We start from the raw sequence: 16,979 nt of genomic DNA, 5'->3' as shown, positions 1-16,979 counted from the left end.
CTTGTTTTCATACATCATACACTATAGTATATCATTACTTTATGTATCTACTGTATGCTGAGTGGTTACATACAGTATGTTAATGCAGATGAGACTCTTATTCTTCAGGCACCTGTGAGTCATCATTTCTCATTCAATATATTTACATTTTCATCCTCTTCAGCGCTTCAATCCCTCAGGAAATCTAAATCCATTCGTGCATTCGGACCTGATGTTTTTCTCATTCAACTTCAGCTCATTCATATCAGCCGGGGACAAATTAATCTTGTTAGGTATTGACCTGGGTCAGACTGTCAGCATGATAAATAAGAAGCGCAGTCATTCAAAAACATATTACATCATGAAACTGTCCAATGAGATAATCTCAGTGGGAATAATAAATATGAAAAATAGCAGACTACTAAAAAGCAACACATGGATAATTCATCTGGTGCACCATCATTTAAAATGATTTAAATCCTATAAACACAGTGATTTTTACTTCTCTGATATTTATATTTGAATATTTTTTTATGTAAAAGTACCCAATAATTTACAGGAAGAATTTCAAATATGATCAGAGAAATGTCAGATAAAGATATGTGTCAATGCAGTGCACAAACATTCATTGGCCACAAACATTTTGATCCAGCCTGAAATATCTCCACAAATAATGGGGGGAGAGGGGATTGTTAAAAAATCTTTTACAGACATTCATGATCCCCAGAGGATGAATTGTAATCACTTTGACATTTCAGCTTACCCCATCGTCTAGTCAGGAATGTTTTTTGTCTAATTCTTTGGTTTATGTTGTGGCTAGGATACCTAGAATTCAGGGAGACGGTAGACAGCTTATTGGGCATCATTTTACTGGACTGTAACATTTGGTGAGGCAGGCAGAGAATAAAGGCAACAGTAGATGGTGATCCCGTCCAGAATGTTTTAACTGTTTGAAATCCTCCCTGACTGAAATACCAGATATTACGTAGCTCCCTCACAGAATGATGAAGATGGACATGGGAGATCTGGACAACAAGAAGCTAATATTCAATTGGAAATGAAAATTACCTATGCGACCTCACCATAGCAACATATCGTTGCCCTGCTATACCATTGGACTGTTTGTTTTTCCTGTGCTGACCAGGAGCTGTTGTCTGTCTGCTGTTTAACATCTGCCTGACTCTATGTGAATGGGCATTTCTTCTCTCCTAAATTGTTATTTTTTTCAGATTTATAGTATCTCCCAGCCCCGAGGTTAGTAACCTCTGACTTTTTAGAGGAAATATTTTATCTAAGAGTATGTAAGAGAGTATGCAGACTACAGACACGGAGTGAGTAACTGTAACAGTACTCTGCTGGTGTCAAATGTTAGTGAACACAAACAGAGGAAGGTGAAAGGCCAGCGAAAGGCTTTTGACCTCGAAAGGGAATTTATTGCTCTCCCAGACACTTTTAGATAATGCCATCAGGGATTAGAGCAGAAGAAGGCGACAGTTCCAGATTTACTAACTCCTCATTCTCATCTCCTCTGCCATTGGTTGTTTCCTGACCCTTGGGGGAATCCAGCTGCGTTTCATGGTGTCTGAAATCTGCTCTGCTCCTGCTCACTTGTTCATTGGAGTTATTTATGCCTGAGCGTCCTGTGTAGCCTTTATTTTGCTTTCCTACGTCCTCTGCCGCTGTCTTAAATCAATCACACATCCACGTTATTTTAGTCTTTATTGTCCTTTTGTCTGACATTTTCACATACTCTCTCAAATTAATGTTTTTCTCTGACCTTGAACATCATTATTGATTGCTTTTCTAAAGGGCATTTTTAGTTTGCCTGTATTTTTTCTTCCACACTGAGGTGAGAGACACTGCTAAGCTTTTCATCCGGCTCGATTTTCTGATTTTCGTGGTATCATAGTAGAATGGGCAAAGACTCTATCTGAGTCTTTCACACTGATAATCCTCTTACTCATCCATGTCGATGCACACGCAAACTCTGACACAAAAACGCCCTAAATGTGAGCACACATTAACTGGAAAAAGTCATTTATTATAATGGTGGTGGTGTTTTTTTTGTTGAGTCTTGAGTTGTAACCGAGCATTACTGCCTGTCTCCTACACCTCCAAGATAACATTCTTGTCCTGAGGACAGAAATTTGGCTTCTCCATCTGGGAGTTACTAATGTATTCAGTCATATTTAATACTCTGCTGCTACTCTCAGCTCTGCTCTGAGAGATTTTACTATGAAGGAGCTGAACCTTAGAGCATTGAGATCGCCCCTGTGTGTACCCTCCCCAGGTATGACTTTACCCCAGCAGTGGGTTTGCAGGATGTGTGTGTGCACACAGTGAAAAGCAGTTACTGGGCGGCAGAGAGCCAAGACAGCTGAGTAGGTCCTGGCTCGGCACTGCGGACGTCTTCTGAAAGCCTTGACCCACTTCCAGGTCTCCTCCTCCTCCTTCCCCCTGCTCACCCAAACATGCTGCATACTGAAGCAGCTCTGCTACAATCTGCTGAGCTGCAGTGGAGCTTTGCATGGATATGCAGGGGAAGATTGGGTGTGTCTGTCTGTCTAATAAATAAATTGCATGTGTCTGTATGTGCTGCAAGGTTATACAGTATGTGTGTGCATCTGCAGGCTTACAGTAGGTGCAAGACCTCCTAGGGCAAAGTCACAGAGAGTTGCTGCTTCTGCTGAATATATTAATGAGTCTTTCACTAGATGTTAGTCTACCAACCAGCAAAGTGTTGAAGAGGAAAGGAAGGGGGAGACATTTGGGTCAGATTTAAGCCCTTGCAGAACAACTCTGCTGTGCTCAATCCAAGAATTTCTTTGTCATTTCACATGAAAAGTAAACAGTTAATTGTTAAATGTTTAAAGTAATGCTTAGTTTTAACATTTTATGGCCTCAGGAACATATGCAATATATTCGGGGGAAGCAACATACAGTATATCAACAAAGATTGTACACAATATACAATAAATCTCATATGGTTTCTTCAGCAAACCATACCAACAAGAGATAGACAAGACAACCCGGGAATTTATACATAAACATGTAGATATCATAACAGAGCACCATAATTAATTAATTATTTTGAATCTGATCTTAATGTAAATGGCAGGAAATTGAGCTGAGACAAGGGGCAAACTGAATTATTCTATTCTAGCATTTAAAGCTATGCACGCTGTACAATTTTTTCAGAGCAAACGGGCCTGGATTTAAGCTGCCCTGAGCAGGGACCAGGCCAGACGGCTGGCTGATGAGGGGGAAGCTCCACTGGGAAGGACTGGAGACACTCACTTAGTCATGGCTGTTAGACACAGAGATTTATACAGATTACAAACAAGCACATACAAGCCTGCAAGCACTCACATGCGAGTGCTTTAACTCACATGCACAGAAATGCTTTTGCTATAAGCAAAGGGATTAACACACATTTTGAAATGTGATTACTTAGCCGCATCAACATATACATGAAGACATAATGTTTACAGACAAAGATAGATAGAAATTTTCTAATCAACAGGAAGTATAATCTGTTTTATTCTGGTGTGTCTCTCCACCTGGTGTGAGTCACTTGATATTGTAAACATCCTCTTCCCTCTTCCTTATAGTCTATCATCACTCTCCGGGAAATAACCTTTACTCAACCTTTATTTTGAATATCAAACCAGTATGCGCTGTGTGGTTATTTACATTTTAAGTGAGCTAAAAGTGTGTATTTGTCTCCACATGCTCTTTATCACCATGTTATCGCTCTCTGTCTGTCTCCAACTCCTCGTCATCCGCCCTTCACTCTGTCAGCATCTGATGTCTATCAGGATGACATCACTCTGGACTTTTAGATCAGCTTGTTATTGAACTCTAGTGACAGATGGACAGACCAGACAGAGCTCTACAGATGAAGGTTTGATGACACTCAGCGTCAGGCTGTAGACATTCAGCCAGATCACCATTTAAAAGGATGGAGGAGAGGAAAAACACATTTATTCATTCATTAAATCATTTATTCATTCATAAAAAGTGATAAGCACTTTTTGTGTAGGGAAATATAAACTACTACTATGCAGCTGTTGTTGCCATGGGCAATTGTTGCCATGGGCGTTTCCCGTGGCAACGGTTGACTGGCGTTTGAGAGCCGGCGTTGTTTGGAGAAGCGCGTCAACTGGCGTGGTGCGCTAAAGTTAGCTACGTTAAATCTCTTTATATTACTTACGAAAGTTGATACAAGATACGTGTTCGGCGAATTAGGACGGCTGTCCCTTTATTACGATCAACAGTAGTGCTCATTATCTTTGTATTCAACTCTGAATGTGAAGCTGACAAGCTGGGCTAACGGTAGCGCTTATATCCCCTAGCGTTACCGGTGTTTCGGATTAACGAGCGACCCTGTTAACTGGCGGCCGAATGCTTCCGTGGTTGTCGTAGTTACGACAACTGTTGAAACGGGAATAAACGTATTCTCTTGTCAGGTAGTTTATTTTTTTGACATTGCAAAGTTAATGAAAAAAAAAACAACTAATTAAACTAACTAATTAAACTAAAGAGATACTAAGAGGCATGGACAACTACGTAACCTGTTGTCACTACGACAACCACACGGTCACCAGTTAACATGGTCCCTTGTTTAACCGTAACAGCGGCATTAGCTCATTTTTATATCGACACCTACGGACTCATCGACAGCTCCTGTAGCTACACGCCGTGTTTTCTTGGTCCCCATGTTATTTAAAGGAGGCTGACTAGTAAGCTCACTTTTATGGGTTCAGTTGCAGTGAAAGAAAATGACCAAACTGTCAGCAACAGGTATGCTAGCCTCATAATATTAACACTACAAATGTCAAATCAACACCCAAACAAACATCAAGGACCTATTTCCTAAAGAAATGTAGCTTCAGAGAGTGATTGCCGTGGTTGTCTGAGTGAATCTGCACATTGTTGTAGTTGTCTGCAGTCACATTGTTTTGTCTTTGTTTGCCATTACTGTGTTTTCCAAAGGCCCAGTCATAGTTGTTTGCGTTTTGGTGTGATCTCATTTATCTGTGCCACCTCAGTTTGGCTGGTGAGTGAGTGATAGATCCACAAAGGGATGTGTTATCATCATGAACACTATAATTTGGAGCCCTGCAGGGTGTCATTAGGAGGGTTAAAGTACTGTGTACAGGGTGCAGTACAACATAATGTTCTGTCAGCACAATAACAACTTCAGTCGATGTGCACTTTTTAAAGGTCTTGGAGGTCTGATGATGTTGGGCATGATGTGTTCTGTGTTTTCTGCTTACATAGATGTAGAAATATGTTAGTATTAGCCCTGAAAATAATGTATGTATGTGTCACTTATGTTCAATGCAATAAGATGATTTTATCTTAAAATGCCCATTTAAATACCCACACATCTCTTTCCATCTCGTCCTGTGTCAGGTGTTGTGAGTGCAGCGCCTCTCTGTCCCACTGGTATTATGAAAAAGATGGACGTCTCTTCTGCAAGAAGGACTACTGGGCCAAATTCGGGGAGCTGTGCCACGGCTGCAACGACCCGATCACCACCGGCCTCATCATGGTAAGAGGATCCATCTGCTGACTCTCATTTCTCATCACCTCCTTGGTTCTTTGTTTGCTGATAAACCTCGAGTTACAGCTTGGAACTGTAGGCAGCATGCAAACACACACCTGAGTCCATACATTTACAGCCTCTCCCTGGTTGGTGTGTGTGTGTGTGGTACAAACATAGCACGTAGGATCAGTGCCAGACCTGTAACTGACCTTGATGCCTTTGGCTGCTTTGTCAGATTGTTTTACAGACCACCAGTGAAAGTTGGAGCTGTTGTTGTAACACAGGAGAGCAGAGAGGTTCATGTGCTGAATTGATGTGGTCACTGCACCGGAAAGCAGATAAACAATAGACTGAGCCTCTGCTGCTGCATTATAGAAAAGACAAGATAGAAGAGAGTTGTGTCTATTTGTTGATTGGTGATCGAATCACGCACATTCAAAGCTTGAAGAAACTGATAAATATTGTATGTCGGTGTAACAAAATATGTTGTCTTTATATATCGGTTAGCGGACATTTCTTGCCCAAGGTGCAGTATTTGTATATTTTCATTTTTAAGGGCTCTCCTGTACTGAGGTGGTTGAAGTTATGCAGCTGAGGCTGTGTTAATGCTGATTAGGCAGGGCAGAGAAATTTTAATGCTCTTTTCAGCACAAAAATAGGTTGCCTGCTTAGACTACCATTTAGTACAATTACAAGGCCATTTTCAGGGCAGACACATGTACACAAACCTCTCCAGAGTCACACACAACACACCTACAGTCCACGTTGAGCCTCTTTCTGTTGTCTTGCCTTGTCTTATCAATATAGTTGTGGATCAACAGAAAGTTAATCGGCAAGGGTCTTGATAATCAATTAAACATTTGTCATTTTTCTTTTTTGTGTTTCAGCTTTGAGGATTTTGTCTTTGCTTTGTCTGTGTGTTAATAAACAGATAATCTTCATTAGATGTTTAAAGACATCAGCTCAGCTTTTTATGTTTTTCAGACATTTTAAAGATGAAATCACCCAGTGAATCAGTTAATCCAAAGAATAATCAGCACATGAATACATAATGGAAAGAAGCCTACGTTGCAGCCCTTCTTCCACATGTATTTTGATGTTCAGAGTCACGTATCTGGTGTTTTGCAAGTCTATAAGTTTGTTTAAAAAGTGACAAAGCAGCTGGACTCTGCTGCAGACTTTCCATACTATTTTACTACTTACCAAAGGAAGCTTTTTGCATAAGCCGGTGTGTGTATTTAGAAATGTGGTCGGTGTGTACACTTTATCAGTGTTCAACAACAGCAGGATTTATAAAGTACATACTCCGCTTTGCTCATTCGTCACTCGTAAACTTGGTGCAGCAGAGTTGGTTTTGGTTAATCCTTGTTGTGTGAGTTCGTTCAGTGAGTCAAAATTAGAATTATCAGCTGTGGCAGCAGACGCCATGAAAACCATGTCAGCTGTGTGTGGAAATATGCAAGGCTCATATCCTGGAAAAAACTACCGCCTGTCTACTTAGCATGACGCTTACATGACAGAGAAATTATCCACGGAAAACACCAACTCATCATTTGCATATCAGAAGGTGTCATATCAGCTGACAGTAAAATATTGAACTTATCACAGTTTGTTGAATTCGTAAAATTTTACACACATTTAGCGTACATGTTGAGATTTCAATCTAGACAAAATATTTCAAAATGTGATAGCCGCAATATGTTTAATGACCAACTGAGGCGATATTGATGAAATCATTAAATCACTGACTGTTGGTGGTCAGGGGTTGGAAGTGATAGAAGAAGCTGGTTAGAATATAAAGCTGAATACGTTCATTGCACATAAAGTATCCTCTCTGACACATTTGCCTCCAGGCCAGATACAGCAGCCAGCAGCTTCTGGCAGGTCATGTGTCATGGCCATGATGCACAGAAATCATTCATGGCCCCACAATGGTGTATGTGTGTGTGTTATCATTCACATGGCCTCTAGACAGCTTGCCCTTTGCAGTGCAATCTCAGTAATGAAACATTTAGGAGACTCTAAAGTGAATTAGGTGGAGACATCGCTGCACCACCTCCCCTCTTCTTTCTCCTTCAGTGTTTTACAGCTCCTCTTACAGTCCAAAGACACTGAGTGACTCTCTCTACAGTTACACTTAAGTAAATTTGACTTCAGTCAGCCAATCAGGCTTTAGTTGCCAAGATGGCCAGAGCAATTGTATCACCATATAGACATGCAGACCAAAGTCAGGTCCCTGCGTCTGTGCCACACCCAGGAAGAAGCGAAAGTGTGTTTGTTCCTGTCCTGCACAGTCACTAGTTTGTGCAGATTAGCAGGTCAACGCGATCCTATTTTTAAAATTCACTGATGCTGCTACACCTGAGAAAGCTGCTGTCACTGTCAGTGAAAACATATCGAGCTCCGTGATGCAGCAATGAGTCAGAGTCTGCAGACAGAAAGATTGAAGTGATGGTCAGCCAGACAGAAACAACAAATGAGTAAGGACAGTAAGAATGAGCCGCGTTTGCATTTCATCACTCGTACCACAGTGATGACCACCATACAGTCTGAGCCTTGAGTGGGGATACTCTTATCATGACTTGATTGTTTGTCATTTTGTTTGATAGTTAATGAGCAGGCCGTGAGACAAGTGGTTAGTTTTTGGTGTGGTTACCAGAGCCAGATTTCTCAATTTTGAAAGAAAAAAATAGGACGAGAATCTAACAATCGCATCAGTTTCATGCAGGATTTTAACTTGTGTCAAGCTCTCTTTGTTCTTCAAATCGCTAAACCATAGAGGTTGAAGATCAGTCTGAGCACTTCTGTTGTTGTTTCCAAGCTCAAGAATGAGCAATCTCGGGACCTCATATGCTGAGATTAAATCATGAGCTCTTGGTTGCTTGTCGGTGAACATCTTTGAAAGTGTGATTGTACGTCTTTTACATAGTTTTGTCACAAACCACAGCTGCCCTGTGGATTTTCTTAATCAAATATGATGTCTGAAACTAGTTTGTTTATATATTTATATCATATTGAGGGCACTGCCTGAGTGTTTGTGCAGTGTGACCATGTCGGTGTGTGCGTGTCTAGGTGCAAACAGGTGTGTGTCTGCAGCTTCTGCTCCTGTCAGCACCGTCAGCACCGTCAGCCTTGAGTAAACTAGTAATAATTCAGCCAGAGGATGGTACTCAGTTATTTACTGCCCTTACTGATTAATGTGCAGAATACTGAGTTAACTGATGTAATTGAATTTTCTCTCCCGTCTTTCTCTTCATCCATCCATCACACATCTTACTGACAGATGAATGTGCAGTAATCCCGGCTGTCTCCACATTCAGTTTAGAGCCAGTCAGCCTTTCTGCAAACGTCTCAGGGCTAAGCGCCAGCAGTTGGGAGCGGGGCCAGACATCGACCTGTGCCTGTTAGATGACCAGAGCTTGGGAGAAGCTTCTGGTTTCACAGTTTCTCACTCTCATTAAGTTATCTTTGCCACAACGCTCTGGGAACATCGGTTTAATGTTGACCAACCATGGCTTTGGGTCAAACCTTCTTTAATTTGAAGATTGAGTGATGTTGACGTTCACTGTGCCAGATTTTAAAACCAGGAAATGTAGATGGGTCAACAGCCTATTAGATACCTTTTTTGTCATTGTTTTACTTTATTAATCATTTCCCATTTGAAAATCAAATGTATGCATCATTGCATGGTGTACCTTTTGTCTGTCAACTGCTGTATACAACATCTTTTTAACAGCGTTTCACATCATCTGTAGCTAGAATAGTTGAAGTGTCATACAAGGGGTACAATTTGATAGCAGATATCACACTAGTATTAATTTTGTTGTGATTTATCTCCATCTACGATGGCCAGCATGCTTTGTATTAACTGTTTATGAGTCTTTGAATTCTTTAAGATCCAGGATACACGGAGAGAAGCTGCTGTAGATCTCTCTTTATTCCTGCAGAGCAGCACCAGGGTAATATGGCTCTGGACATAAGTTAAGATAACATGAGATACAATCAGTCTGCAGTCTTCTCCTGTAATCCCTCTGGAAAGTTGGTCTGGAAAGTTTGGTGTTTATCAATGTGGTGCCCACTGAATATTATAATCCTTAATTACCACAACACAGTTGTTGCAAATTAAACACATTGTCTTTAAGCACATTTGCAATTTGGAGTTGCCAGTAACGTTAAAATAAACAAGTACTTGTCAGTCCAGGCACGTTTTGACAGGCAGAGACATGTTTTCAGTTTTCTGTCAAGTACTTCCCTACTTGTCACTGTGCAAAAGCAACTTTTAACAAGGAGGTGATGAAGGGAGATGTCTCACTCGTTTGCTACTTCATCCACTAGTAGCATAGTAGTTGATGATGGCCTTGAAGATTCAAAGAGTATTATCTCTGAGTTGAAACCATTCAAGGCCTTGGCTCATCAGCTGAGGCAGTCACGGTAAGATAAGGTTGTTTCCGTGGACTGAAAATGATGAATCAGTCTCATACACTCTTTCCACGTCAGTGTAGTGAGGCTGTTTAGGCCTTTGTGGCACCAAACCTCTGTTTTTTAGTCCATCAAGTCCCATAATGGTTTTGACATTTCCAATCATGGATTTGCAGTTTTATTTATTTTCATCATGTTCGTGTTTACAGAAAATCTCTGTAGCTTGGGGACTTTCTGTGTTCCCTTTTTCTCTGTCTTAGTTTCTGAGATTGCAAGAAGTACCAGATGAAATCCAAGAAGTTTCCCCGAAATCACAGCTTAAGACTCTCTGGGGGGGATTTGGCATCATATTTACTCTTAGGAAATGCAAATCACATGTTTTGAACGTTAGATCATGTGTTGTACTCTTCCCTCATTCCATTTCTATTCCAACTATTGTTTTCTGTTTTGTTTTCTGTGATATTTTTGGATCTTTTCTATATACATGGTTAAACAATAAGATATTTTCTTACAAACAATAAATGGAAAGCAAAACATGGAAAGAATGAGTAAAACATGGATATCATTGGGAGGGTATCGTCATAAGTAACAAACTTGACCTAGGAGTGTTTTGTTGTGGTGAATTATGATGTTTCTCATTTTACTTGTGTTTCCAGTAACTCAACTTCAGGTACTTTTTATAATTGAACTGCTTCAAAGATGAAACCAGAGCCAAACTGTGAGAGACAGCAGACTTGGGTTCAGTACCCTCTTTTTGTAATTGTCTTCTTCTTTTGAGTGGTTTTGTCTTACGTTTGAGATATTTTGTGTAGGCCACCGAATGATTGGAAAGTCCCACATCGACAGTGTACTTTATCAACTCCCACTGGTGTGAAGTCGCTTTGTGGTTGAGTAGGAATCCAGCAGTTGTTTCTGTAAATGCCTGATGATTATTTTGCCTCTAAGTGAAGACAGACACATGTGTAATAAGTGTTGAGAAATAGGCGCTGTTGTTGCTCAGTTTGTGACATTGTTTTATTAGCAACAGGATCAGCTGTTGGTGATCTCATCAGTGACGTTGAACACAGTGTTCAAACTAGTCTGAACACAGCTTGTTGAATAATATTTTGGATAAGCAAGGTCAGCCTCACATACAGAGGGGTGTCCTAATGCAGCTGCTGGGGTCACTTTGGCTGGATGTCTCCTTGCTGTGATGGAGGCCTGAACTTCAGACTTTTTAAAAAAATTTTATCCTTTGCTTTTTTTATACTGAGCTGTGAAATCGACACCAACATCACGACATTTATAGATAGCCTGACCAGTGAGATGTTTTTCGCCACTTGTTTAGCATTTCCTCTTTCCAGACAGGAAACACTGACGAAAGCAGCAGCCTCTGTGGGCTGAAATCCCCCCCACCCCAGTGGCACGACTGTGGGCTGCTCGGTTTCACTTCTAAGCTGATTTGACTACACACAATCACACTTTATTGAACAAGAAGTAAAAATGTTTAGGCCAAAAATAAAAAAATTATGGGATGATGTTAAAGCGGCTATGATAAATGTTTTTGTATATGTATCACATGACTACTTTGTATTTAAGGTTGGTTTTTTTGGTATACTTGAAGATTCAAAGAGTATTATCTCTGAGTTGGAACCATTCAAGGGCTTGGCTCATGAATGGTTCGACTCACTCTCTTAGCTCGTTTTGAAATCTACATTTTGGCTGAAGCAGACAGACAATGTTAGCAACTGGCTGGTGAACACAGTGAAGCATTTAGCAGCTAAAAAGACAGATTTTTTTTTGGTGGAGACCGAAAACAGAGCTAAACAGAGAATAAACATTGGACAATATTCATCAGGTGTTATAAATATATGACATATGAATGTACATAAAAATGTTCATGTCAGTGTTGTGTTCACAGTTCCCAAAGTAATACATGAGAAAAGAGTCACCAAAGTTATGCCAGACTATGAAACCCTGAATCTAATGATTTTTTAATTGCTTATAAATCGTTGTTGTTTGTCATTTCTTCAGATTCTTGGCCAAATGTAAACGTTCACTGGTTATTTTTAACAACATCAACTGTACATTGGAGATAGGAGACAAATTATCAGCTGCCTAGAGACAGACACCGACAGAAATGTATTTTCAGACTTTCTATTTTTCAACGTTGTTTTTCACTGTTATACAGAGAGAAAGTCTTCAGGTTGACTGTCAGAAAAAGTCACATTGGAGCATATTCTTCTATTTCTGATGCAAGACAACTTGCCATATTCTTCACCTTTACATGACCTCTGCAGTAAGTGACATGTCAACATCTGACAGATAAGTTTAAAAGTTCATGATGGTGTAATTCTTTTGGGGGAATTCAACAATATTGAAAAGTAATACGTAGCTTGTGTTAAAGCTGAAAGCTGTTTTCATCATGTTTATCAAAAGCTGAATAACACAGTTACCACCAGTAACTGAGCTTGTATCTTCTGCCTGTTGACCTTAATGTTGCCAGCAGGGTTGTGGGTTTCTCTGGAGCTGTTCCTCTACCAGCCAACTCTGCTTTAACATAAGGACCAACATGCAGTGAAGAGAGGGCATCTGATCGTCTATTAATATCTGCCCACTCAGATGGTCTTCTGGCACCGGCTTGTAAGCGAGGGGGAGGGATCAACACTTGGCATGCAGGACATTTTAGGGACAAAGTGAGATGTAGAGAGAGGACGGTGGAAGAAAGAGTGACGCAGCGGCAAAGATAAACCCGGAATGAAAGATTATACAAGAGGGGAGACAAGTCAGCTGAATGCTATTAATAAAGATCACACAAGTATCATATGTCTTCATATATATTCAGTTTTATGTGATTGTGACAAAGACATTACAGTTATTCTACATTTGACTGGGGACTGTGTCTTTGTTGAAAATTAACATTTCTGGCATTTTCATTTGGTGAAATCCTGATTATTGAGGCACAAGTCTACAAAATGTCAAACAAGGACTCGTTAGTTGTTAGTAGTAGTTTCAAACAAAGTTAAGGTGGGAAATAACTTCAGTTTATGATCATAATTGTTGTATCTAACATCACCAAGAGACATTTTCCAATATATTATGACATTTTCATTGACCTAATGATTAATTAGGCTATTGCAAAAAATAATTTCCAGACTAATCCATACTGAAGATGATCATTTTTCTGACATAGTGATCACAGAAGCATAATGAAAAGACACATGCAGTATACGAAGTTAGGTTTTTGCTTTAGTTCACAGTGCTGTAATATTTTACCATCTTTGCGTTAAACACTGCTTTTATGCCTTTGTCTTACTTTAACTTAACAAAATGAATGAAATTCAACACAAACAAATTAGCTAATGAAGAACGTCACTCCCCCCACATATTTTCACATAAATCAAGCCAGTCACTGTCACTCTGCTGGTTTTCACTGGTTTCGAAATGTGATTGTAGGAATGGAGGCAGCATGAGAGAAGAGGAGAAGTGAGGAATTTACTGAAGACACCAGGAGATGGGGGTGGATGTGTGTGTGTGCGTGTGTGTGTGTGTGCGTGTGTGTGGTTGAAGCAGCCGAGTAGCGCGTGTGCAAGAGGGGGGCGGGACCAAACAGGAAACGATGAGGTCATAGCAACAGTGAGCGAGAGGGGGAAAGCAGGGTGGGAGGGGTGAGAGCCGGGAGGAGTGACATTGATTCAGAGATGAGCTCAGCTGCAAAGGCGTGGGCTCCTCCCTCCCTCTCCCTGTAGCTCCGACTCTCCGGCCGGTTTGGACGCTGCCAGTGTTTTGTTGTGACAGCGGGGGATTCGCCTGCCTCAGTAGAATGAACTAGAAAAGCGAGGGGAGACGCCAGCTCTCGCTGACATGGTGGGAGACTTGTTTTTCTGGAGCTTTTGCTGTCTCAGGCTGTGGAAAAGAGATAAGAAGGTGAGGCTGCTCGGGGTTACTGGCTGTCTTAACGGGTGATGCACAGTCGAACATGAGCCGGCAAGGAGGCAGGGAGGCAGACAGTCTCAAGTGGCTGGTTGCCGGTTGCCGGTTGCAGAGACTCCTTTTATCTTAAAATTTAAAAACTGAAACTAAAGCATGATACTTTATGCTGCTGTGTTTTGTGTGTCATTTTAAACTGGGGCAGTGTAATGCCTTGTAATTACACATCTGCTCCAGTTTTTTTTCTCTTCATATCATAAAAAACTGATGAGCCATGGCACGCTTGCAATTTTGAGAGCTATTCTTCTTCGGACAAAAGTGGGATTCAAAGTGTGTGAGCGCATGTGTGTGCACATTTAGAGATTGTGAACAGTTTAATAACTGTTTAATTATTTTTTTCACCACATACATGCAGGACACATTGTGGTTTTGAGACTTACATAGAGGACGGAAGAAGCTGAATACATTAACAGAGGCCTGTGTATGCTGTGATACTGTACTGTTTGTAGCTGAAGGGGGGTTTCCATTGAGAGGACATCAATGTGGACTACTGTCTTCTCTCTCAGGCTGTAATTGTATTTCCCTCAATGATGTCTACTGGGGAAATCATCATCATGTCTCACTTTGACTTTATTTCTACTCTAACAGTCTTTGCAGCAGTGTGAAACATCTTGATCATATTTTGTGTTTCGATCAGTCATTTGGCACTTCAGGAATTCCCTTTGACACATTTTTTGAGACCTGACTCAGTCATAGCTCTCTCTGCTGGGAGTATCACGTATCATTGCATGTGTTATTAATGCTATTCTTGAGATCCATTAGTCACATGCTTGTGTGTGTGTGTGTGTGTGTTGAGTTGAGCCAATGAAGGAGGCTTTGGGGTAAAGTTCACTACATCAAACATGAGTTTAAGCAGAGCCAGATCTCCCATAATTTAGTGAGGCCGTTCAGAAGCACCTCCAGCAGTGTTGTTATGAGGTCATTGTTCTACATTTAGCCCGAGCTGAGTGAAGTCAGAGTGTCCAACTGGTGTTTATGTGGGGCTGATGAGGTCCTCCTGCATGTAAACACTCACACATGTACTGCAGACTTAAAATCACACCTGATATATATTGTTCCATATCACTTCCAGCCTCTGTGTGTTCAGCAAGACCCTAAACTGTAAGAGTTTTAAGAATTTTGGTTTACAAAATTGTGAAAACAGTCCAAAGCCCAAAGATATGTAGTTTACTGTCATACAGGGGGAATAAACTATAAAAATATTCACATCTGAGAGGTTTGACGCAGCAATTTTTGTGCTTAAAAATAAGAGAAAGGTTGTAAAAATGTTTAAAAACTCAATATCTTGAATTTCCACATGCAACATTTCCCATTTTCGGCAGTTTCCATTTTCCATGTTACTTCTATGATAATGATAATGAGATTGAGATGTGTTACTAAATATAATCAACAAGGATGAAAGGATGTGAGGAAAATGTCATGGGAGCATTGTCGGAACAAGGAAGGAAGGAAGGGTATTTATTTTAAAATGATTTTCCTCGTTATTTTTAATCATGTTTGTCATCCCCTTTTCTAAACATTTAACATTTTGTGCAACCTAATTACTGATTCCAGATAAGTGGTTACTCCGACTTCAGAAAAGTCAACATGGGTGACTGATGGCCTGAAGGAGTTGTCAAGAATCCCTGACTTACTACCAACATGTTTCTTAAACTGTTTAGTCTCGCCGAGAGCATTAGACCGTCATAAATTCCTCTAAATGCCTGAAAAGAGTGTGTTCACATTCCACATCCACCTTAAGGTCACGCATGTAAATCATTGAAAACAAATAACGCTTGAGGACCCAGGCGCCCCAAGCCAACAGTCTCTGTGGCTGACCTGTGGTTTTTTTTTCTGTGTGTCCAGCAGAGACGGGTCAAGTTGGTCCTCGTCTGCTTGACTGTGTTTGCATTGAGCCAAATAATAATTAGGAATATTAGGCATTATTTGTCTGAAGCAATTAGTCACAGACTTTTTCTGTGCAGTTTCTCCTTTATTTCAGCACCACTGTACTGCACCAGAGGCACCGCCAGCTCAGCGTCTAATGATACATCATACTCCAGTGTTTGAGGAGTGACCACCATCAGTGTCACAAATAAAAGGCTAGGGCAGCTTCCTAACCTGGTAGTTGTAAACCTCCAAGGAGTTACAAGATGCTTGCTGGAATAGGAAATAAAAAAAAACAAGAGGCTGACGTGTTTATTATGTTCATATTTTTTTTATATTATTTTATTCTTGTAAAATAATGTTAGTTTTACAGTTTTATCTCTTCTGCCAGCTCTTCATAAGTTCAAACATTGACTAATTATAACATGTTTACTAAATGCAGATTTACTTTGCACTAAATGATACAGTTCTTATGTAGAGATTAGTTGTTAATATCAGCACCCAGTAGCTAACCTAACCCATGGCCCATTTAGAGAGAAGAGTAAAAGACATAAAATGAAATGTTGAATGACCGAGCCGGACACTTTATCAATACAAAAAATAACCCAACAAAGCACTATACCAATATCGTTACTCTAAATGACCAAATAATGTGAGCTAGGTTCACATACTTGCATTTACAAAGGAATGACAGTTAAGTTTAATATTGTTTGGAGCCTAAAACTGTGATATTTCTCGGATATTGTACAACCTTGTGGTGCTGCAGTGCCTTTCCGTTTATGTAGCTGTTTCATTTTGACGGTGCTACAGATGTTTCCTATTATTAGACTCTTAAGTAGGTAAGATATTTCTATCAGGAAACACAGGGCACAGTACAGATAACTGGATTTGGCTGTAGATCCGTGCAGCCTCCTGGGTGAGAGGGGAAACGCCTTCACGGATCTACAACCAAGTCCAGCAGCCCCTGTTTGACCTGGACCTTTACTTTAGTCAAGGTAACTTTGTGCCCATCACACACGTCAACTGGACATTGTACTGCAACTTACCAACCTTTCACCTTCCCCCCCCAGGGAGACATGTGCACACAGTTTGGTTTGTTGACACTAGAAGAGGCCGGGAGACATGTGCACACAGTTTGGTTTGTTGACACTAGAAGAGGCCACGGGTCTCCGTGACCAGCCTCACACACAGACAC

At 40.6% G+C, this 16,979-nt stretch overlaps 1 protein-coding gene across 4 annotated transcripts in view; it reads left to right on the top strand.

Annotated features, from left to right (window-relative positions):
* The window catches only part of limk1a (LIM domain kinase 1a), a 48,181-nt gene that overhangs the window by 18,136 nt on the left and 13,066 nt on the right, over positions 1-16,979 (top strand). For 2 of the 4 annotated variants that reach the window (XM_010752898.3, XM_019276381.2), the window contains one exon: positions 5,398-5,536. In XM_010752898.3, the coding sequence (XP_010751200.2) occupies positions 5,398-5,536 (139 nt within the window). Of the gene's footprint in view, positions 1-4,482; positions 4,783-5,397; positions 5,537-13,646; positions 13,856-16,979 lie in introns of those variants that run through there. The other 2 variants (XM_019276382.2, XM_019276383.2) reach the window with 2 other exon arrangements.

This window comes from Larimichthys crocea, chromosome VII (assembly GCF_000972845.2).
Source record: "Larimichthys crocea isolate SSNF chromosome VII, L_crocea_2.0, whole genome shotgun sequence".
NCBI lineage: Eukaryota > Metazoa > Chordata > Actinopteri > Sciaenidae > Larimichthys > Larimichthys crocea.
This window is presented reverse-complemented; position numbering and strand designations above follow the sequence as displayed.